The following is a 24,815-nucleotide window of genomic DNA, read 5'->3' as shown; positions in this document are numbered from 1 at the left end:
AGATGTTTCGGGTGGTAATGGACGACTCTGACATGTTTGGAGTTACACATTCCGTCGCAGTGTACAGACATGTTCATGTTTTCCACACGCTCAGCACAGGTGTGGCACACGCAGCGAAACCTGCAAATTATCCTGTTTTACACTTTCATGAACTTTTCTTTATCTGCTTTCCAATCAGATTGTGAATTAACATACTCAATATTTCAATTTAAGTGCATTTAACACAATTGTGTGCAAGAAAATCAAAATCCAAAGTTACGCTAACTAAGTTGTTTTTCTACATTTTCTGGTATCTTAGGTTTGGATAACCTATCACTGTAAAAAAAAATGTTTGGTTTAACTTAAAAAAGCAAGTTACCTTGTTGCCTTAAAATTTTGAGTTCGTTGTAATTAAAAATTTGAGTTAATACAATGAAGAAGAACGGTTTAATAAACAGAAACTCAAAATAGTATGTTATCTTCACCACATTAGTTAGCGAAGTTGATTTGACAAAAGATAAAAAGTTGTGATAAATCATGAAAATATTTTTTTCACAGTGTATATATGATTTTGTGTCAGTTCTATTTCGATAACACTTTAGGGTCTCATTTGTTAATGCATCAGCAAACATAAACTAACAATGAGCAACAGATTTCTACAGCTTTGTTAATGTTAGTTAATAAAAATGTGTATGTGCATGTTAGTTCACATTAACCATTAACCACCTTTTCCAACATGATGACGTAATGCGTGGCGCATCTCAGAGATGGCAAGACGGGCATTTGTGGTTAAAAAGTATATCATTATTTTATTAAAAAAAATTTAATGACCGATCGTTTTGCTAGATAAGACCCTTATTTCTCGACTGGGATCGTGTCAAATCTTGTGTCAAATCAAAGTCCATTATATGGAGTCCTGGAATGTTTTCCTCAAAAAACTTAATTTCTTTTCGACTGAAGAAAGAAAGAAAGACATTGACATATTGGATGACATGTTGGGTGAGTAAATTATCAGGAATTTTTGATTTGAAAGCGAACTAATCCTTTAAGACTTAAGAGTCTCCATTTGCTTTCCATTTAATGTCAGTGCTGTCAAGGAAAAACAACTGAAAAACTGTTCATATTTAGATTCTCATGAAAAGCAGTTAAGACTTAACAGTCTCCGATTTCTCTCCATTTAATCTCACTGTAAAAGAGAATCAATCAGGATATAAGTGGTTTGTTTTGAATTTTCTTTTCTATGTGAATATTAAGGGTCTGTTTGCTCTTCATTTATTACATATCCAGGAGAATCTGTCAAGAAGTAAAAGAGGTTTGCTTTGTTTTTATTCACTACGTAAAAAAAACGTACTTGAAGCCTTTATATATAGAGGTATCCATAGTCCACGTTGTAATGCATTGCATCTTTTAAGAAATAATAGTTAAAATGCATTATATTATGTGCAGACTACTTGTCACTCTGAAATTGGTTGTTTGTCATGTGATTTAATGCATTATGCTTTCTAAAGGTGTAACATTTATAAGTATTACAACTGAATTATCCATGATCAAGGCACAATTAATGCATTAAAACTACTTTTAAAATGCATTATATATATATAAAGTGAAGTGTACATGAAATTCAAAGCAGTTTTATTTGTTTCTTTTGAACCTTTGGAGTTTGTGTCAGCTTTAGTGTTTGGGATTAGCCATTTCCCTGACAAGATTTAGAGCAGCACTATTGTAGTTGAGTGACCTGAGCCACCAATGGCATGCTGATGTCTTCTTTTTTCTTTTTTCCCCTCCTTCTTTTACAAAAGCGACAGCATAAGCTGAAACCCTAGTCCATTTGTTTTGTCAGGACAAAGAGGAGGAGAGGGGGGAGGCTTCGGCCAGTCTAAAGTAGGGGGTAGTAAAGGTTTGTTCCCCTGCAGGGCAGTTGTGGACGGGGGTGTTGTTGTGGTTTGTGTGCAGCTCAGATCGTGTGTTTTCTCAGTGCTAAAGGAAATTGCATCAGTATGCATTATCCAGCCGGGAGGAGGGCCGTAGCCGAGCTCGCTGTCTGCCTCTCTCTCAAACGTCCCATTAGAGCCGAGAGACGCCGGCTGACGTAGTCATGGGTGCAGAGGACTCACGCTGCTCAGTGCATGGACTTACACTGGATTAATCAACTTAACCTATTTATTTATTTCGCATATTTATGTTTTTTCTTGTATCTTGAGTGCGGACACTGAGCACTATGCACTCCAGAGTGAAGTCGCGGAGCTGTGATAATTACCTGAGCATAAAGGTAAGCACTGGTGCGTGTTACATTGCACACCCTCTCTCCAAACCACAGGTATGCTTTAAAAAAGATGAATTATTGTTATTAAACTTTAAATTAAGAAAGCATTTAACACTTTTCCATTGGGAATGTGACGGTCCTATCAAACAGGAGAACAGTTTTTCCTTAGAGAAGCTGGTGTTGTGTGGGAAGTATTTAGTTTTCTAGTGTTGAGGCAGTTTAGTTCCCTTACAGTCAAGTCACCTTTATTTCTATAGCGCTTTATACAGCTTTACAGTAATAAACTGGAAAATATTGATGCAAACTTCATTAAATATGAGACAAATTCTGCTGTAAAACAATAGAGTTGTTCAGAAAGCTATATAGCTAAATCTATATTCACATTTATTTGTTTAGTAGAGGCTTTTATTTAAAGGGACTTACAAACAAGGACATGTCATGTTGATATATATTATTATGATTATTACTTTTTGTTTGTTTAGTGTTGACTTAATTCAGACGTAATATTATATAGATCCGTGATTTGTGGAAGAACATATATGGGACTAGTTTGCAAGCTCAGTGTTAACAGAAGTTGGACTCGGTGATGAGTGGCGCTAGGACTCGGCTTGGGCTTTTGTGCAGTAATCCACACATCATGGGAGCGCCGTCTTGAATTGATCCCTCAATTAGAGCACTTTTAACTCCTCTCGTAATTACCTCTGAAACCATGATGTGCCGTGTCACAGCAGGTTTACGGTGTGTGTGAGCTCTGAGAGCTGATGCAGGGTTTGTTTACGGTGTGTTTGTGTCATCATGCTGTAATCGCTCATAGATTCACTATTGAACCTGTTTCAGAGCAGCTGCGTGTTGCTTTTGTCCTCCCATGAGTCAATGCACATTCCTTCTGTAGACGTCAACCTGTTCGACAGCTGCCAGTCACATCAGGTGCGCCGTCTACTGAGCTCGTCTTCTTTCAAACTGATGGATTTAGCGAGGGAGGGCACCATTATGGCATTTCGGCTGATGACTGATGATATTTGCAATTATTCATTGTAAGCTTAACACACATACGCCTTGACATTTTTTCACATTGAACATGGCAACAATGAAATGTGTTTCCTAGAAGAAAGTATTTGTAAACACATATTTCCTGGGTTATAAAGATGTGAATAGTAATATTAATTCTAATAGTTGAAGTAAATAATAATAAAATTATAAAAAACATTTTTAAATAACCAAAAATCACATATTAAAACTGCATTGTGTGTGTATATATATATATATATATGAATATTACAGTATAATAACGATATGATAATAGATGTTTTTATTATTCAGATGTTTATATTATTCAGATGTTTTTATTATTCAGATGTTTTTATTATTCAGATGTTTATATTATTCAGATGTTTTTTATTATTCAGAAAGACTGGATGTGTCATATTTCAAATATATCATATCTCACACTTGAAATAGTTAACCCTGGGATATCTTGCTTCAATTTTCACATTGTTCATAATTTTCCTGGGGTTAACAACTAGGCTAATCCTGGGTATTCGTAAGCTGTACACTCCTAAACCGTGGGTTAATGTCCTTATTTGCATATTTTTGCTCTCGTTGTCATTGTTTGGACGAACGCAACATGCCTCCTGTTTACATAAAGGCTCTAGAATTGTGCATCCTCATATTATATATTGCCAACTGTGTTATCAAGTTTATACTGAATGGACTGTACAGTGGTTTATTTGTTTATTTTATTTATTTTGGTTTTATTAAGCCTGTGTCTTACCAGTTTAATTTATGTATGACAGACAAATATGCCTCACATTCAATTTATTCGTTTATGTTTAAACTGTAGGTTACACTTTATTTCGATGGTCCACTTTAGACATTCTACTAACTATAAGTAACTTTGCAACTACATGTCAACTAACTGTCATTAGAGTATTAGTTGACTGTATGTTTAATATTTGCTAACACTTTATTTTGATGCTCCCCAACAGATATTTTATTGACTAGAAGTAACTTGGCAACTACAAGTCAACTTATTCTCCTAACCCGAACCCGAACCCTAACACCTAACCTGACAGTCTACACTCTAAAAAATGCTGGGTTGTTTTAATCCAATTTTGGGTCAAATATGGACAAACCCAGCCATTGGGTTACATTTTTAAATTGCATTTTTGATCCAACGTTTGGGTTTGTCCATATTTGACCCAAAATTGGGTTAAAACAACCCAACATTTTTTAGAGTGTACTACAGTCTACTAATACTCTAATGAGAGTTAGTTGACATGTAGTTAAGTTACTTATAGTTAGTAGAACGTCTAAAGTGGACTATCGAAATAAAGTGTAACCAAACGTAAGAATGAAACGTTTTCTTCACTCGAATCGTCACACTCTAAAAAATGCTGTGTTGTTTCAACCCAAATTTGGGTCAAATATGGACAAACCCAGCCGTTGGGTAAAAATGTTCAATTTAAAATGTTAACCCAACGGTTGGGTTCGTCCTTATTTTGACCCAAATTTGGGTTAAAACAACCCAGCATTTTTTAGAGTGTATTTTTCGCCATTTTCCCCCGTCACAGCATTCAGTGTTTCCGTGCCTGCCAAAAGCATTTGAATACGAGGCCTGTGAATGGTTGTCGTTTGCTGTGACATTATACACTGTACCACATCGCTTCACACTGTAGGTACACGTTTGGCACCGCAATGCGGGTTTACCAGCTCAACTGCTGTGCTAACCCCAGTTCAGCATCGCGTATCTCAACCCTGCTGTTGACCCGTTGTATTCTCCCTCTCCATAATCATGCATTTGCCACAGACAGCTCTATAGACGCATTAAAGCTGCTTCGACACCTGTGTGTGTCTGTGCCGGCCTCCTCTCCGGTTTCACTCGCGCGGTGTCTTCATGCTCCACTGGAGAGCTGGTGCGCGAGGCCTTTGTCTTCCTGACCCAGTAAAGGACACAGATGCCCTCCCCGTCAGACTGTCAGGAGTTCACACATGGTTTGTTTAGCGCTCTCTGCAAGGGCTGGCGTTTAGAGATGCTTCGTTTGGCAAATCGCAGCTCCTGCTTATTACTGTATGTTTGCATTGCAGTAAAAGGTGGTTAAGTGGACCTCAAGTCTATTAGAGCATCAGTGGCACCGGTGATGTCAATGATGTGTAAAAACAACATCTTTACTTTTCTGTTCAGGGTTCCCACGGTCTTGGGGAAACCTTCACATTGTGGTTTCCAGGCCTGTAAAAAGTCATAGAAATGAATGAAATCTCTGTAGTGAATCAAGAGTGTGTGTATATTATGATTTATAGACTAAATAATAAAATATTTTTTTATATATATAAATTAATTAATAATAATAATAATAATTAATATAAAAAAAAAAAAATCCTGGACATTCATTGATCAAAAGTTGTTGGAACCTTGTTGTATAGTAAATTCTTGTATTTTCAATAAACAATTAGCATATATCGACATTACACAGTGACAGCAGCTTGATATATTTCCATTTTACAAAGAAAATGTGAATGGTTCTTTTTAATATGAGGCTAACATGTTCTGATTGGTTGTTATCTTCGTGGTTGCTATGGTGTTTTGGATGGTTTCTAGGGAATCGCTAGGTGGTTGCTATGGAGTTTTAGATGGTTGCTTCCTTGTTAAATCCTCTTTTTTTATTCCAGTTTGTTAGTCTGATCACACAAAAAAAAGCAAATGCAACAAGCTGCATGATTTTTAGATGTCGTGTTGACGTGTTGCAGTTGAAGCAGGTTGTGATTAAATCCCTAAACCTCAGTGTGAGCGGCAATAATGGAGATGTTTGACTAAACCCAAATGCGCATCTTAGTGTGCAGGTTCTATGCCTTCTGTAGCGGATGTCAGTCTGATTTAATAGAGAACAGAGCAATAGTGTGACACCTGGAATCCATTTAATATACGCGATATAATTACGGGTCCAGCCAGGTCTCATCCAGCACCTCCACCGTCTGCCATAAACACCATCAAAGAGGGCGGATTCAGGCTCAGATCCCACACACACACACACACACACACATCCACGCTTCCTCCAAGCCCACACTTGTGCTTTGGCTGCTATTAAAAGCTCTTTTACTGGCCTCAGCAGGTGAAATAACTTTTTCAAGGTTATGGAAATGCGTCAGAAGCTCTCCCTCTGCCCAGTCTTATTTATCTTTCATCTTCAAAGCCTCACTTATCTTCTCCACCTCTCCGTCCAGCGCTGTGTTCAAGCCGTGTGTTTAGTCTTCCCAGACTTTAAAAAGTGCTGTTTTGATACAGACATGCAGGCCGTCCTGAATACGGCTTGTAGTTTACACCAACGCAAACGTTTACGGGTTAAAACATGTTGTTCTAAAGATCTTCAAAACCTTCAGACTCCACTTGTGACACTTAGAGATCAAACCCCATTTGTTCATTTTTGATCGATCCACACACTGTAAACCCGAATAAGTTGGCAAAACTCAAAAAATGTAAGGCAATCAATTGCCTCAAATTTTTTAAGTTATGAAATTCATAGTTTAAGTATGCAGAACTAGCAGATTTTTATTTTGTACTTAAGGCGAGACACTTGTACTTGTATGGCAAAAACATCGTTTTTTTTTTCACTGGTCAATTTCGAGATTTTGGTCTATTTGTCTTCAATAACATGTCTTCTTTCAGACATGTGGTAAAAAAAAGTCCAAAATACACATTTAGGTCTTTATTTTACTACACTTTGTCTATTTGCGTCTGTAGATTTCTCTGAAATTCAACAAAAGTTGGCGTTCTTAATCAACGCGCTGCTCCGCGATCGCTGTCTGCACCCTGTCATCACACACACCGCTGGAAAGCGCTCTCTCTCTTCTGTACAATGCTGTCGGATCCAAATATGGTCATTTCCTTTTTATCAGCAACCAATCGTGAAAGTACAATGGGCATTTAACTCTAAAAGCGAAATCTCATTGGCTGATGTCAATTTCTGACACCGTGATTGGTTCAGATGCATCATGTGACACGCTCTGACATTTAGATGTGTGTTTTTCACTGTTTTTCTGCTCAATTGAAGGCCATAAATGCTGTGTTTATAAGTTTTGATGTGATTTAGGTGGTTTGTATTGTTGTTGCTAATGATTTGATGAGATATTGTGTCTGTAAATAGTTGTTTCCACTAAAAAAACTATGAATTTTTACATTACAAATCTTTAAATGCCTTTTTCTCAAAATCAGTTTTTTGTCATTCTCCAGTATAAACACCTCAGCCTATGTAGCACCCATGTTCACCAAACTTTCCAGTTATACACTTAGTAGCAGTATTCTGAAGATACTGTATGTTCAGACGGATTTGTTAATAAATCATTCCTGGTTTGATTTATGTGACATTTTAATCAAAAATATGTCGAAAATCGATTTTTTTTAAGGCTATGGACAGTATATTTTGATTTCCTAGGTAATGAAAGCATATATCCTGAAATCCCTCTGAACATCTTTTTTCATCTTGTGTGTAATCAAAATGAAAAAAGAATTTTGCACCTGGCTTCATCATATGGTCAGATCTATCTACCGAATATATATGCAAAATTGCGCATATTTATTGAGATAATGCCTCATTTGCATAATTAAACATACAAATTTCAAAAACTTGCACCGGTAATATATTTTTTTAATGAACTTGTGTAAGTAATCAACTGAGGAAGTTTCATGGTTATATCTATTATTTTAAAATTTTACCCTATTCACCTGTAGTGTCTCGCCCTTAACATTTCAAGTTAAGAACAATTAAAATATTTGAGTACACTAATTCATACAATTAACTTAAACGTTTCATGTAATCTCAATGTGCACCAAAAAAACATGAATGAAAGATACAGTACAACCTAAATGTATCATATAGTCAGTCGCTCAGTCAGTGTAACCGGAAGTTGTGTGTGTGTATATATGTATACCATGGTCTGTCTGAATACTCGATTCTGATTGGCTGGAAGGTCAAAATAACTGGCTAAAATAATGTCATTTTTACCCTTCCGGTGAAATATTGCGCTGGAAACATCAATGGAAACAACAGCATATTTAAGAAAAGCCTAAGTTGTCATGATAATCCAAAACAGATTTTAATGCACTTCTTTGCATCGTGCATTACACTTGTTTAATGCACAGCTAGCCGTGGATTATCCCTTACATCATTATTATTGTTATAATTTAAATATGATGAGAGGGCCCTTTGGTTCAGTTTATTTTGGCAGTCTTGAGTCTTAGGCTCCTGTCAGGCTGAGGCCCGAGTTGCTGGTCCCGCTGGACCGATCCATAATCTTACTTTTGTTGCCTGCCACAATAATAACCTAAAAAAGTCCCGTTGAACGATGTTAGAAATCATGTTGCCTTTCCTCCCATTGTAAGCTTTTCCTCCAAAATGCGGTTCTACTCTCCCCTGCAGTTTGAGCGCTGTGATTATTTCTGGAGCTCCGCGAGCCGCTGTGCCACTAATGTGGGCGAGTGCTTTAGTTTCCTAGAGACTTTCTGCAGGAGGGATGAAACAATGGCTGCCCTGTGGAGGAGTCACGGCATGTGGACGGCACATTGTCATTGTCTAATGCAGGGCCAGCAGAGCAGAACCAACTGGGAAAGTTAAAGTGAGAGCTTTTGGTTACTTTCCGGGGATTTTTCCTGGGCTTCTCCCCTCATGATGATGTCTGAGCCCCTTTTTATAGTCTTGCACCCAAATCAGTGTTATTTTAATATCGTTCTCAATACTATTATTTTATTAATTTAAAGGGTTTTATTGTTAATATTTTTCACTTTCCTTTGAGTTAATGGTTTAGACATTTTTACTATTTCTCGGTTTTTTAAATATAGTTTTCTATATAGTTGTCAGTTGTTTTATTTTTTAGTTATTTTACAAAAAATGTACCCCCCCCCCCTCTCTCTCTCTCTCTCTCTCTCTCTCTCTCTATATATATATATATATATATATATATATCATATACATTTTTATTTATAATTTAAAAAAAATATATATATATATGTGTGTAATATTATATAATATATATTTTTATATTTCTATATTGTATTATTTAGTTTTCTTTTTAGTTATTTTACAAATAATAATATTCTTTATATTTTTTCAATAATTAAAATAATAAATAAAGTACACACATATATGTGCCTGTATATATATATATATATATATATATATATATATATATATATATATATATATATATATATAGGCTATATATGTATATGTAATTTATTTATAAATAAATAAACTATTTAATGATAAATTATTCACAAATAAATTATTTATATATGGTTTACAGTGTATATATATATATTTTTTTCAATTTCTATTATTATTATTTTTTAATGTCTATATTTTTTAAAATAATTTTTATTTCAGTTTTAGTTATTGTAGCACATCAAGTTAAGCTTAATTAAAATGAGAATTGTTTATATTTATTTTAGTTACCTTATTTATTTTATTTCAACTAACAATTTTTTTTTATTTTTTTTATGGGTAATAATTTTAGGTATAACTTTGATAACCCTGACTCAAACGCCTTAATTTTCATTTGGTCCACTACCCTGCCCGTTTAACCCGAAGTTGACTGTCCCAGGTCACGGTTTTGTTAGTCTAGGAGGATAGTGTGAATCATATCCGTATGGAAAGTCCTCATGATGTCGGGCTGCATTAGGGACAGGATTTTCCATCCTGCCTGTTATTGTCCAGTCAGTGACGTTACATTGACAGGTGTTTCCTGTCTCATCAGTGTCCCGTGACCTCCTGACATCCTGCTTTTTGTGTTTGTAACTGGGAACGGTGGAATTGAACTTGCGACCAGCGAGGGTCAGAAACCCCGATAGTCTCACTAACCAAACCAAAAACAACATGCTGACATTGTTTACTCCATCACACTGTCCACAAAAAATTGGTTTGATTCGGTCTATAAATCCAGAAACTGATGCTTCATGTGTCCTAAAGGTTTAATGACTGTCAATGTGTGCTTTGTTGCAGGACTCGGAGTCGTTGGACCACTGTATTCAGAGCACACTATCTGCACTGTACCCTCCGTTCAGCGTGAGCGCGGTGACCGTGTTGTGGCAGCTCTTCAGCGTGGTGGAGAGACAGTACCGCGGTGACGGCCTGCGCTGTTTCATTGACTTTCTGCTGCCCGCGAAGAGAATCCTGCAGATCATAAAGGAGGAGGCCTGTGTGAGTACCCTCAGTTTCATTAGATGCATTTTGACAGAAGCATTTCAAAGTAGAAGAAAAAAGTAACATAATCAGATTACTTTTTTCAAGTAAAGTAGCGTATTACTTTTTTATTTACAACAAAATATCTGAGTTACTTTTTCAAATAAGTAATGCAAGTCACTTTGTTTTCCCACGTACTGACTGACCGCTCTTCTGTCCTCATGTTGAGAGAAATCGTGAGGCGCTGTGTGAACATGATGCTTTTTCTAGTTCTAGACTAAATGTGAGCATGCATTTACTCATTGCACAAAAACAGATTCAGTATTTGTTTATTTATTTATGAACATTTATTAGAGATCAACCCCTTGAGATGAAACATCTCGTTTTCATGAGGGTCCTCAGGATCATATCCAAACAACATAGAACAGCAGAACAACAGAGTAGATACAAAAAATACTCACACACATTCACACGCACCATACGGACACGCACGCCCGCACACACACACACACACACACACACACACACACACACACACACACACAAGCTCCCACTATCCCCATCCGTCACAGATAAAGTAAGTAAAGTGTATTCCACAAAATGAATAAAAACAGTAAAATGCAAACTTAAAATATTACGCAAACTTGCAATAATTAAATATGTTAAATAATACAAATGTACTTTATGTATTTAATCTCAATTTATTAACCAATGTCTTTGCTGCTGAGCCTTCGATGATCCAGTTCATCCAATCATTTGGTGTGAAATGGCCTTTACATTTGCCAAAATATTTTTTATTAAAAAACACACAAGCAAGCCCAGTACAGGTGAGGAAAAAGTAACGCAAAAGTAACATAACACTTTATTTTCCATAAAAAAGTAACACAATTAGATTTTATAAGTAACTTTTCAGTTGCCTGCTAATACATAATATTTGTATTTTTTAATAAGAAACCCAATTATATAAAGCTACTTAGGGGATGTTCACACAGTATTTGCTTTATTAATAAATATTTATATATATGTATATATTAACAATGCATGTGCATATATATATATATATATATATACACACATTTGAAGTGGATCAAAAAAGTTCATCAAAGTTGTCCTAAGACAAGAACGGGTATTGTTCAAAATTCATGTATTATTTAATGATTAATTAAGGGATTTGATCCACTTCAAATGTTGACTACTGTGTGTATATATATATATATACACACACACACACACACACAAACAAATTATATATATATATATATATATATATATATATATATATATATATATATATATATGTTATATTTTATTATTATAGTTTTATTTATTTTTATTGGACCTGCATAGAAATTTGCCTTGCATCATGCATCCTTTAAACTCGATTTTGTGCATTCTCATTCGCTGATTCTTTTACTGCTGACAGTCTCCGCTACAGATGTTGTTGTTGAATTCAGTAGCGCTGCAGCTAAACATGTTCAATCCTTTTCAATTCTCTCCGAGAGAAATACTGCGAGAGTGGGAACATGAGAGGGAGGATGAATGCTTCAGGCTGAAAGAGGGTTCAGTATTACTGTGAAAAACAGAGAGTGTTGTGAGCCGACTGGGGTGAACTTGGCAAAGCGGATCCGGCTGAAATGAAAGACATGTTCAGGGAGGCTTTGTATTTCTGCAGGTTAGCGCTGTGTGAGCACATACCTGAAACCTTATGCTCCTGTATTAATTATCAAGGGCCCTCAGCAGTCTCATTTAACTCTGGCATGATCTTTGAGGGAGTCATTTCATGTTCTAGAATAGTCATAATTTTTGCTGTTTTGTTGGCTTATGCAGAAATTTCACTTTTCAATATTTTCTAATTGCATTGGTTTAGTTCATTGCATTTTTGTATTTAATGATTGCAAACCGCAAATAACTGAAAATGGTTGCTTATGCATGCATGCACTGTATCTGATGAATTTGTTCTTTTTTATTTTTTGCACAGCTGCGATTCAAAGGCCTGTTGCTGTACCACGAGGGATGGCCGCTCTGTTTACATGAGAAGGTGGTTCTGCAACTCGCACCACTGCATAAAGTACGTCTGCGGCAGGGAGATTTCTACCTGCAGGTGGTTCCTTTAGGCCGCAAGGCTGCCAAACTGGTCATAAAATGCCTGTCAGGGAGCGGGCAAGCCATCGCAGAGATCCCTGTGGCCGAGAGCATGTACGGCAGCATTTTTACGCCGGACTTCCTGCAGAATGTAACGCGTGAACGCAACTTGCAGCCTCTCCAGAACTGCCTCCTCAGTACCGGCGCCGTGGTTTACCGCACACCCTGGAAGAACGTGGTGAATCCTTTGTTTGTGACCAGCACTGCTGACGCTATCATGCAGGCGCGTAGCGGTGGAGCGACCCTGCGCGGTCAGCTGAGCACATGCAGCACGCACGGATCCACGGGAACACTCAGTTCACGAGACTCTCTGGGCGGTGAGTCCACCGTATCGGAGCCCGTTCTCAGTCGCAGCCTTACGGATATGGGCATCGGCTCCCTGCGCTCAGAGGATTCGCCCTTGCAGAAGAGTCCCAGCACAGATCAGGGATGCATTCGAGGTAGAATCGGACACAAAATGCTCTCGTTCAGCACGGACCTTAGTAATCCCGGCCTTCGCAAGCGTCACCCTAGAGACTCGACAACCTTCGAGTCACGCCGGCTTTTCCGCAAGTCCTACATGGAGGCACTGCAGAACCCAATGAACCTCGGCTCCAGCTCTGAGTCCATTCTGGAGGAGGGACCGGAGTCGACTCCTGGCTCCGTCCCGAAGGAGCCGATCCCACGGAGGATCTGTGCCCGTGGATGGTTGGGAGGTGATGAATCTCGCAACGGTTCTCCCACCACAAATCCATCCAAGAACACCGAGCTCAGTCCGGACGAGAGACGCTCCAAATCTCTCGAGCGTACCAATAAGGCCTTGCAGGTTAAAGGTCACCGGGCGCGCTCATCCTCCGGCGGCTCTGGCAACGGCCTTCCCAAGAAACTAATGAATGGCTATGCTTTCCGTTTCGGAAAACTGGACTTGGAGGCGGCCTTTCCTGGCATTGAGAAACGGACCAACAAAGAGAACTCAGGTAAAAACTTATTGTCAACTCTTTTATACAAAACAACATGTCCTAGTGGTCAACTAATATATCACCAAGGCTGATATTCGCCCATTTTTAGTTTCAGTTTAGCCCATAAGTTTCAGACGTGGGACTTTGAAAACTTGATACTGCTGAGAACCCATCATCTGAGCACTGATGCACATCTAGATAACAAAAAAATATGTTCTAAAAATGTTTTGCTAATGTTCGCATTAAGTAATGAGATGTTCTCTGAACGTTCAAAAGATCATAATTTGTTTTGTTTTTTGGGGGTTATGCAAACATTAAGGGAACATTACTTTTGAATGTTCTCTGATTTCGAAATGTTCAACAGATATATATAAAAAAAGACGTCCCATGACCAATCTATAAATAATGTTTTTATGATAACATGTTGAGAACATTATTAAAGACCAATTACTGGAAGAACGTTTGTTCATAACTTTGAGAGAACCAAGTTCTGAGAATGTACAGTTTGTAAGCTGAGCAAGAGCGCCAGTTTATCGGTCTTCAATAGTTTACTGTCTTTATTTAACAGTTCTGTCTTGAAAGGCAAATGCTCTAATACTTTATTCAAATACTGACGGCTTACAGCAAATGCGTATCTTAAAGGGTTAGTTCACCCAGAAAGGAAAATTCGGTCATTAATTACTCGCCCTCATGTTGCTCCAAACCTGTAAGACTTTCGTTCATCTTCAGAACACAAATGAAGATCTTTTTGATGAAATCTGAGAGCTTTCTGTCCCTCCATTGACAGCTACGCAACTACCACTTAGACGCTTCAGAAAGTTCATAAAGAGAACGTAAAACTAACATGTGACTTGAGCACGAGAATAAACCTCATTGGTTCTCGCACGTCAAGTGAACACGCTTGAGCTTCTGTTTACCACAACTGATGTGTGAGTTGATGAATGTGAATAAAAGCCTAAATTCAATCTGTTCATCATATAAAGCGATCGAGTCTCTTCAGGAAATTTGGACTAAACCGCTCAATTCATATGGATCTCTTTCTGAACTTTCTGAAGCGTCTAAGTGGTAGTTGCGTAGCTGTCAATGGAGGGACAGAAAGCTTTTACGGGTTTGGAATGACATGCGGGGGAGTATTTAAAGGTGAACTATGCAGGTTTTTTACCTTAACCGAACAGCTTTGGAGTCATTAGGAATGGTTATAATACTTTTTTGGGGTTGAATGGCGGTCGTCTCGCACCCCCCTATCGCATGTGAGCGGAAAAAACACACTTGCAACTTTGAGCCTTTGAAAATGTTATCATTATTGCGCTCCCTCACGCTGTTCGAACCCGAATGAAGACGTTGTAAAGAATGTCTCGTCTGCTTTGATGCCGTTGATCTACAGTACTAGCCTCTGGTATCTGAGAGTCGACAACAAGTTTTTCTACAGTGTTGTCAAATATCTATTCCGAAGCTGTAGGGGGAGCTCTATAGAGAAACCTACGACCAAAAAGCGAGAATTTTTTTATTTTTATTTAACCTTTATTTAACCAGGAACTCCCTTTAGACAGAATCTCTTTTCCGAGGGAGACCTGGCCAAGACGGCACACCAGTTACAATTTAAATACAAATACAACATAATCAAAACATCCAAACAAGCATCACATAAAAAGGAACAGGTCACATATGACAGTTACATTTTTGAGTTATATGGCATTTTAACATGGTCTTAAATTCTCTTAATGGGAATACAGCGAAGAAATTCCCGAAACTGCATAGCCCTGCTTTAATGGCCGAATTGTTTTGGTGAACTATCCCTTTAAACACTTGCAGAGAAACCCCCGTCTGCACCCTCTTCTGATTGGCTGTGATTTTGATTTTGCCACATCACGTTTGTAAAGGCAGACTGTTCGTCTCTGGAATCTAATTGGCATTGGCGTTTAGTCAGGACACAGTGTGCAGAACACCTTGTTTGTGCTTCTTTACCATCAGTGTAAACTCGTATTACTTCAGTGCTACTCATACCGACAAGCTTCCCTTATCAAATCATGTCGCCCGAGGACTTGAAAGCTTCTGGTTGCAGACAGTTGTTCTATTGTGTGTAATTATCACTTGCAGCAGAACGCGGACCGTCAACGAGCTCATCTGTGAGCAGATTATCGGAGGAGACAGCTTGTCATTCCTTCCACTTGATTTTATGGCTTGCGACTGGCTGCATGTGAGGACTAATAGCGTGTGTGTTTGGAAATGTTTCTGCGGCCCTGCCCTGTAAGAGAGGCTTGCTTGTCTTTCTGACGTGTTGGCTGTGATGTGCAGCCGTGATGGACCCCAAAGGCACGACACTGCACTGGAGGCTTTACACTGCTTTATTTAGCTCTTCCTGCTATTGAGTGTTTGAAAGAAAGAGTGTTTTGCCCTCTGTCTGGTGCTTCAGGCCAGGACTGTTTTTGGGGTTTATCCGCAGGAAATTCCAAACCGTTCGGCATTCTTAAGATTTTAGGTTACTTCGTGTCAAAGGGTTACACCACGTCCTGACCGTCCACAAGAAGATGCTTTTTTTTTTTTAAACAATTTTTATTATGACAAAAGAAGTCATTAAAGAGACAAGCATAAAAGAGAAAACATTATCTGCACTTTTGTCTTTTACACATTCCTTTCCAACATATAACTAAATGAGGAAAGAAAAGAAAAGAAAAGAAAAAGAACCACAGCAACAACAGAGTAACCACCAAAGAAGATGCATTTATGAGCAAAACCCCTATATTTCCTTTTTAGCTAGGTTTTTGTCCTAACTCGCTATGCCAAGTGGCATCTATATATATATATATATATAGTAGTCAACATTTGAAGTGGATCAAAACCTTTCATCAAAGTTATACATGAATTTTGAACAATATCCGTTCTTGTCATAGGACAACTTTGATTAACTTTTTTGATCCACTTCAAATGTTGACTATTGTATATGTATATATACAGTCGTGCTCAGAATTAATCACACCCCTGGTAAATATGATAAAAAATGGCTGTAAAAAATTAATCTGCATCGTTTATCCTTTTGATCTTTCATTCAAAAAATTGGCAACAATCTAACCTTTCATTTCAGTAAAATAATTGAAAGTGGGGGGGAAATCACATTATGAAATAAATGGTTTTCTCCAAAACACGTTGGCCACAATTATTAATACCCCTAGAATTTTTTATGAGTAAAATATCTCTGAAGTATATTCCCATTAATATTTATCTTTTTTTTTTAGCACACCAGGGTGACTAGGAACATGAAATTGTCTATATATGACTTGTTGTTTCACAGGAGTTTAAATGTGAGGAAACACAAAGGCCAAATTCCCTTAATCATCCATCATATATATATATATATTATTATTAATACTAATATTTTATTATATAAAACAATAATATATTATAGTTTTATTTAATATTGCTTTTATAATAATAATAATAATAACAATACTAATAATAATGCATGTTATTTAAAAGCGCCGTTCGTGACACCCAAGGTCACATTACAAGCAAAAATAATACAAAGTAATTAACAATAAACAAGTCAACACCTCAGAATACAACCACACACACGTTACAAATAATACATTAAAATACATGCTCAATAAAGAACAGGTCATAAAAAGGCCTGAATAAAAAGGTGAGACTTGAGATAATAATTGTCACGGGTGGTTGCTGGCAGACAAATGAGGAAGATGTAATGATATGCAGTTCAAAGGTTTACAGACAGGCGAACAGATAGCAACACACACACACACACACACACACACACACACACACACACACACACACGACACTGAACTGACACAGAACTGAACATATGTGTTAATGATGGTGATGGTGACTGATGACAGCACAGCTGAACGTAATTAGTGTCCGTGACAACAAATGAGTGAGGATGGCAGGTGATGACAAAACATAACGAGTCCATGTGGTGTGAGAGTGTGACAATAATAATGTATTAATAAGGGAATCATTTATTTATTATTATTACATGGCTTGGTTGAATTCTAATATAGAATGCGGTCTGTTATTGCTTGATAGTATAACACACCGTTGCCATGAAAAACAGAGCGTTGCCATGGACACAGTGTTCTTTAACGGAAGCAATACAGTCGTTTTTAAATCAATATTTTGTGTCAAATTATTGATTTATTTGGTAGGTAGCCATGTAATAAGCGGGATAATGTAGAGCGAGGCGGTTGTTATAGCGAATACAACCCCTCAGGCTCCGCTCCGCGTCGGGGTCCCGATCAGCCACATTATCCCTTACTTATTATTTTCATTATTACATTTATATTTTAGTTTTTATTGGCTAATTCGTCAATCTCTAAATGGCTAACTATCAGACGATATGGTATAATGGTCTCTAACTACTTTTCCCAGCCCTTTTGCTTTTAGTGTAAGGATGAAATATGACTATGTTGCTGCAACTACATTATGAGGACTCTTATGGTTAAGGATATATGGTTTTTATACTGTACAAACTATATATTATATCCCCTTACACTAACCCTATCCCTAAACCTGCCCATCACAGGAAACAATCTGCATTTTGACATTTTAAATGTTTTTTTGTTTTTTAAGCTATTTGAATTACGAGGACTCATGAAATGTCCTCATATACCACGTTTAATTTGTAATACCAGTGTAATACGTATGTCATTATACAAATTTGTGTCCTCATAAATTACATAAACACACACACACACACACACACACACACACACACACAGAGAGAGAGAGTGGTTTAGGTAAATTCCCATCTGGGAGTCTGCAGAGTCGTCTCTCTGTTCTCCGGCTCTCGTTCCCACACATGAAAATCCGAGCCATTGAGTCTGGGCATGAAGCCACAGCGGATCCGATGACCACCTGTGGGAGGATCTCTGTGCCGCTTACCTGCGCTGATGTTAAGCTCACATCCAGATGGCTCGCTCCGTCATAATGGGAAGCATTGTGTCCCGTTGGGCTCGCGGAGATGCTGAAGAGAGGCTTAAAGAGTGAAGTCCATCTCTACGTAATATCTGTTCTGTTACAAAGCCCGAGCGAAGCAAGGGTCAGCTCAGACTTTGTCCGGGAAACAAATGCCAATGACTTTGAGGCTGGATCAGATTACGGGTGATGTGGTTTTGCCTGGCCTTTGGGATTCCAGTAGGTCTGTCGCGATTATAACCTGGTTCCCATGATGCCATGATCTCTCAGAGACGTATGCAAAGCCAACCAAATGTTGTTGGCAGAGCAGATTTTTGAACAATGTTGGTTAGTGAATAACTAAAAGCAACGACACTACTAACTTGTTTTAGCTTTCCCCTTCATTTTACAACTTGTAGCGGTGCACAACTTTACAACACAGCAAACTGAAGAAACTCATATAGCACTGGAAATCCTGATTCATTAGTGAATCAGTTCATTCAGATGATTCATACAAATGAACTGATTCAACAAAGTGTATTTGCAACACATTTTGCACAGAAATTGCTTGTAAATTTCACAAATAATTGTGAAGAAATGGCAAGTGACACATGGGAAATTTTGAAGTAGAAAGATTTAAATAAAAACATCTATATTTTTACAGTAATGTTTAGTTAAATGCTGCTTCTCAAGTTTTCAGATGAGTTTATAAAATATTATATTTTTTAATCGCAGTACATGTAATTATATCTGGTATTTTGACAAGTTTAACAATGGCACCCTAACTGAGATATTCATTCAGAAAAATGCATTCTGGGGGGTGGAGATTTTTTAGCGAATTTTGATCCTGTTTATCATATTTATGTTAAAAGTAAAAAGTAAAAAAAAAAAGATTTAGCACTTTATTCGAAGGCTTCATATAATGCATTATAAAAATATTCATAATGGACGTTGCAATGCATTATATATTTTCATTAAATTTAAAATGCATTCTTTTGATGCAAAGATTTGATTGAATGCAAATTTAAAATGCATTCAATGCGGATTCATGAAATGTGTTTGTTCATCATGTGTTTTAATGCATTATACTTTATAAAGGTGTACAAATTAAGTATAATGTATTATAACTGTGGTTTCAATTACAGTTCGAATACTTTTTATAATGCATTATTTACAGGCTTCAAGTGTTAAAAAAATATGAATATTCTATATTGCATATTATATAATCTTAGCTTCAGTGTAGTTGTTTATCTTTTTTTCAAACTTCTCCACCACTAGTTCTGCAGTGTGTGTGTGTGTTGTGTGAGAGGTTTAGTGTCCATTTCAAGCTTCCTCTGCTTGTTGAGGAAGTGCGTCACAAAAGGAGCAGGTCTCAGATTCACACAGGAAATGAAGTCATCAAAAAGACAATAGTGGAGGAGGTGACAGGAGTTTGAAGTTTAAAACTTAAAAAATAAGACTTGACATTGTTTATTTGTAAGTGAATATGATGTGCTTATACTGTGTGTGCTTCAGTACGCTCATGGTCAGCATGCTTTCTGGTAAAGGACAGGCTTATTTTCTCAATCTAGAGGAGTTTTAAAGGGGACAGGGAAAGAACAGAAACTGCTATCAGTATATATTTATTTATTTTCTTAGTTTTTTCATTAATTTATTTAATTACTTAGTTTATTAATATTTTTTAGTTTATTATAATTTATTAATTAATAAATGTATTTATTCATATTTTTTAGTTTATAATTAATTAATTTGTTTATTTATTCTATATATTATTTATGTTAAAATAATTATATAATGATCTTTCTTTCATGCATTCCTAAAAAAAAATAAGCATTTTTTTCAAGATTTACGCATTTCAAATTATAGTAAAATTCAATCAAATTTAATTGAATAATCCTTACATATTATTCATATTATAAATTTAGAATTTTAAATGAGTAACAAAAATGTTCTTTTTTTCTTTTTTTTAATGAATTGAAACTGTATGGTCAATTTCCTTGTTCCATTAAAATGTATTAAAAAATGTATTTAGCTCTATTTTTTTTTTAACTCATAATTCATAATAGTAAGGATTATTCTATTCAATTTGATGGAATTTTGACTATTAATTGAAATGCGTAAGGCTTACAAAAAATACTTACAATTTTATTTTTGAGTGTTGGTTGATATTCAAAAGTTCTTCCTCAGTGCCATAAACATATAAATATTATATAAATTCTAGCTCAGTGTATTGAGGGAGTTTAGTTACTCTAAACGTACGTGTTATTTTTTATTTGGATAATTTAAGCCGTGAAAGAAGGAAGTTAATATGTGTTTCTTAGAGTTGTTGTTATTTGTCAGTGGCGTGTGTTCAGCCCTTTCCTCTCAGGATGAGGAAGAACATCAGTGTTGTGTTGTGTTGTGTGTTGTGTGTGTTGTGTTGTGTTGTGTTTGTGTTGCTGGGTTAGGAAGAAACAGCCCGAGGGTTTGGATTCTGGAGAAAGTTCACAAACATCTGCTTCATCTGGGAATGTCAGCCACAGCATTCCTCAAACCGGAGCCCGAGGGCTAAAAAACTGAGCTGTGTGTGTTACCGTCATCAGACGTGTGTGTTTGTGTGTCTGCCTCACACACCTGGTCTCGATCGTGACTCAACATTGACTCACTGTATAGTTTCTGTCACACCTCTTCCAACTTCCAGACAGTCTATTCAATATATGCACTGTATGCAACTTTTGCAGTCAAATGAACTCATTGTTTGTCATTTAAACGTTTGTTTGATTTGTTTGAAGCTCATCACGTCTTGTAAATACTTTATCATTTCGTGTTTTTGAACTACCGTTCAAAAGTTTGGGTTCAGTACGAGTTTTTTATCCAGGATGCGTTAAATTCATCAAAGAATCCTGAAGAAAATGTATGACGTTTTCCCCAAAAATATGAATCGGCACAACTGCTTTCAATATTGATAATAATCAGAAATGTTTCTTGAGCAGAAAATCAACACATTAGAATGATTTCTGAAGGATCATGTGACACTGAAGACTGGAGTAATGATGCTGAAAATACAGCTTTGATCACAAATTCACATAGAAAACAGTTATTTTAAATTGTAATAATATTTCACAATATTACTGATTTTACTGTATTTTTAATTTAAAAAAAAATAGAGCAGAAGAGACATTTGAACAGTAGTGTATCTTGCTTTAGTTTTGAGTGCTGACACTCTGAATCATTTACATTTATGCATCCATTTAGCCAAAGCAATTTACTTTTATTTTTATTTGATCAGTTTATGCACAGTTTGAATCAATGCTTTTGAAATGATACACATAAATTAATTGAACTGACCAACTATTAGATTAGATTAGATTAGATTCAACTTTATTGTCATTGCACAAGTAAGGATAACCAGTAAATCGAAATGCAGTTTTTACATCTAACCAGTAGTGCAATCATTAAAGTGCTTTTCCTTTCTAGCAGTGCTTAAAAAAAAAACATAAAAGCACAGAATGCAATATGATCATATTAGTCCATTATTAAAGTGCATTAGCAATAAAGTGCATAGAGTTCTGAGAGGTCAGACGGTCCATAGTCCATATAAGTAGAGATGGTCATATATAGTGCATTGTTGAGGTGTACTGGTAAAGTGCATAATGATCAGAGGAAGTCAGACGGTCTATAATCCAAGTGCAAAAGGAAAAGTTTCGACGTTTAAATGCTGAAGTTTAAAAATAAAATGTGCATTTTCACAATGTTACTTATTTTAAATAACAATCATCATATTCAGTTGATAGTGCGTGTTCTGTACAGGTCTTTAGGATAATGAGATGACGTTCTCTGATGTGTTTAGGTCTCTCTGATGAAGGTCCCAGGAGGAACAGTAACAGCGGAGATGAGTCTGTTCCTCCCAAACCCTCCAGCAGAGCAGCGGCCTCTCCTGTCCCGTCCACGACGCCCCCTGCTGTCTGTTCCCCAGCGCTGCCCTCACTCATGACCCAGCTCAACCAGGACCTCCTGACCTCTGGAGCGATAACACTACCTGGTACGTGACCGGGGTCTCGCCTGTCAGCTGAAACATGCTTAAAACTAATACACACACACACACATTAATGCATTTTTAATGTATCGCAAAATGAACAGTAGGAATGCGTGATTAATCAAAATCTGTGTTAGTTTAGTATCATTGATATACTATTATAGTTTCTGTTAGTATTTTGAATTTGATTTTATAAAACAAAATAAAGTTTTAGTTTATTTGGTTTTAGTTATTTTAGACTTGAGAATGAGAATGAGAAAGTTGACTTGCAAAACACTTTTTAATAATATTTTATTTTATTTCAGTTAATGTTTATTTCATTTCAGGCAATGCATTTTTTATGTTTTTAGTATTAGTTAATAATAATAATAACCCTGATTAAAATAAAACAGAAATCACAATATGTCTTCAAAATCTAGGGCTAATAAAAGCTTGATGGAAATTGAAAATTAAGAAATCAATCTCATTTGAAAATAAATAAATTGTAGTATATTAGTATTGTAAAAAAAAAAAAAAAAAAAGTGTTTTATTATTGTCATTATTATATTATTTTTAACCCTAATGTTAGGTTATTAAAAATAACCCTAACTAGTTTTACAATAGTAATATTTCTTATTTTATTTAATATTTTTATTCAGTAATTATGAACATAATAAAAAAATATATATAATTGTTATTTGTAACAAAGTTAAAGCCAAAACATAATATGGTATGTTTGTGCTTTAGAAAAAAAAGTCCCCTTTAAGTCCCAGGCCTGGTGTTATCTCTGCCATCACTCCTTTAATTCTTCTGGAGCTCCTCCGTGAGACTCGAGGCCGGTGTGTCGCACAGGTGTCACTAAAGTCCCCGTGAACCAGAAGTTGCAGCCGACTTTACTTCAGAGTTGTGACATATTACTAAGTGAAACGTTATATTGAATAGAGGGCGGGGGTTTACTTTAGCGCAGCTCCTCTCCATCCCTCGCTCATAGCAGACTGACGGTCTGAGTGGAAGTGGTTAATAAAGCAATAAGCCCCTTGAAGCCGTGTTTTACAGTGGATTTAGGGGCAGATAACAGATAAGGGGTGTTGTTAGGGGCGGAGCGGAGAAAAAAAAACCTTAGCTGTTCTAAATCCACTGTAAAACACGGCTTATTGCTTTAATAAAACGGGTACTCCATAAAAATATTCATTTTAGTATTTATTTTATTCATAAAATAAACACCAGCAACAAAAAATATAACGTTATTAACACATGTATTCCTCCGCCAAGCAATGTAGTTCCAAAGAGGTTGCTAAGCAACACACGCAGCAACAAAGAATCACAAATTTACGTGTAAATTCACAGTAACACTAATGTAATGTGGTCACAGGTGTGTGTTGGTTGAGTAATTTACAATGGCTTCGAACGCGGCTCAACCAATCAGAATCAAGGACTGGAACTATCCGTTTTATAAAGGATATTCAACTATTCAAACTGACGTCATCAGAGAAGGAACGCGATTATAGAGCGGAAGCAAATGATCAGATTAAAGATGAACCATGACAAACTAATTTTTTTCGGTGTATTAACTTGCACTGATTATGTGCGCTTACAAAGTAAATAGGGTCAATTTTGATTTCATGTTGACTTTAATATTCTCTCCAGCGGCCTCGCTCTGCTTCCACAGCTCTCGGCCCCGCCCCGCTTATCACCGCATTATTATTTTACAGTCGTTTTAATATAATCACAACATTTTTGGCCAGTCCTACAAACAAGCACAGCAAACCTGGAACTTTTTTCAATGCATTTTAAATTGCATTTGCAAATTCTATCAGAAAAAAAGCCCAGAAGAATTGATTTGTCGGGTAACTCATCTGACCTCTGACCTCCAGGTAACCAAGACCGCAGTGGGAGAGCAGTGCTGCAGGTGTGCACCAGGAGCCAGGTGTGGACAGACGCGTGTCGCACCACAAACCAGATCACCGGGCTGCTCTGCTACTACTGCAACAGACTGCGGTGAGAAACGCCTCACACACACGCCTGTGTTTCCATCTCTGTGGCGGCACGTTTACTGAATCAACATGGAAATGATTCGCTCGAGGCTGTTGTGTCACAGGCTTTTATTTGCCAGACAAACTTGTTACGCTAAGTGTCTTGCGTTTTTTTTCTTACAGGAGGGAGAAGCGAGATCTGGGTTTGACGGTTCTCGTAGACGCGCGCAGACAACAGGCCACTGCCACGCTGATCTCGGCCCTGTCTCAGTTTCAGGTGCGGATCAGCTGCAAACGACACGTCTCAAGCCCTCGCTGCTTCAACACGCTTTTCTAATGCCTGACATATAAAATAACGCTGACACTTTACAATGTTGTCATTATTCAACATTAGTTAACTACATTAGTTACCAAGTAAGATCAACTGCACTCCTACAGCCTTTATTAATC

General features: G+C 36.9%; 1 protein-coding gene across 2 annotated transcripts in view; it reads left to right on the top strand.

The window, feature by feature from the left end:
- The first annotated feature begins 1,952 nt into the window (after positions 1-1,952).
- Positions 1,953-24,815, top strand: part of plekhg4b (pleckstrin homology domain containing, family G (with RhoGef domain) member 4B) — a 50,837-nt gene continuing 27,974 nt past the window's right edge. Inside the window, exons 1-6 of one of the 2 annotated variants that reach the window (XM_079625714.1) lie at positions 1,953-2,248; positions 10,231-10,428; positions 12,389-13,508; positions 22,228-22,419; positions 24,267-24,390; positions 24,549-24,642. In XM_079625714.1, the coding sequence (XP_079481840.1) occupies positions 2,198-2,248; positions 10,231-10,428; positions 12,389-13,508; positions 22,228-22,419; positions 24,267-24,390; positions 24,549-24,642 (1,779 nt within the window). In that variant the 5' untranslated portion in view covers positions 1,953-2,197. The remainder of the gene's footprint in view (positions 2,249-10,230; positions 10,429-12,388; positions 13,509-22,227; positions 22,420-24,266; positions 24,391-24,548; positions 24,643-24,815) is intronic. The other variant, XM_079625715.1, reaches the window with a different exon arrangement.

The sequence above is a fragment of the Phoxinus phoxinus genome, assembly GCF_949152265.1.
Source record: "Phoxinus phoxinus genome assembly, chromosome: 10".
Taxonomy (NCBI): Eukaryota; Metazoa; Chordata; class Actinopteri; order Cypriniformes; family Leuciscidae; genus Phoxinus; species Phoxinus phoxinus.
The sequence above is the reverse complement of the archived record's forward strand: the minus strand, read 5'-3'. Positions and strand labels throughout refer to the sequence as shown.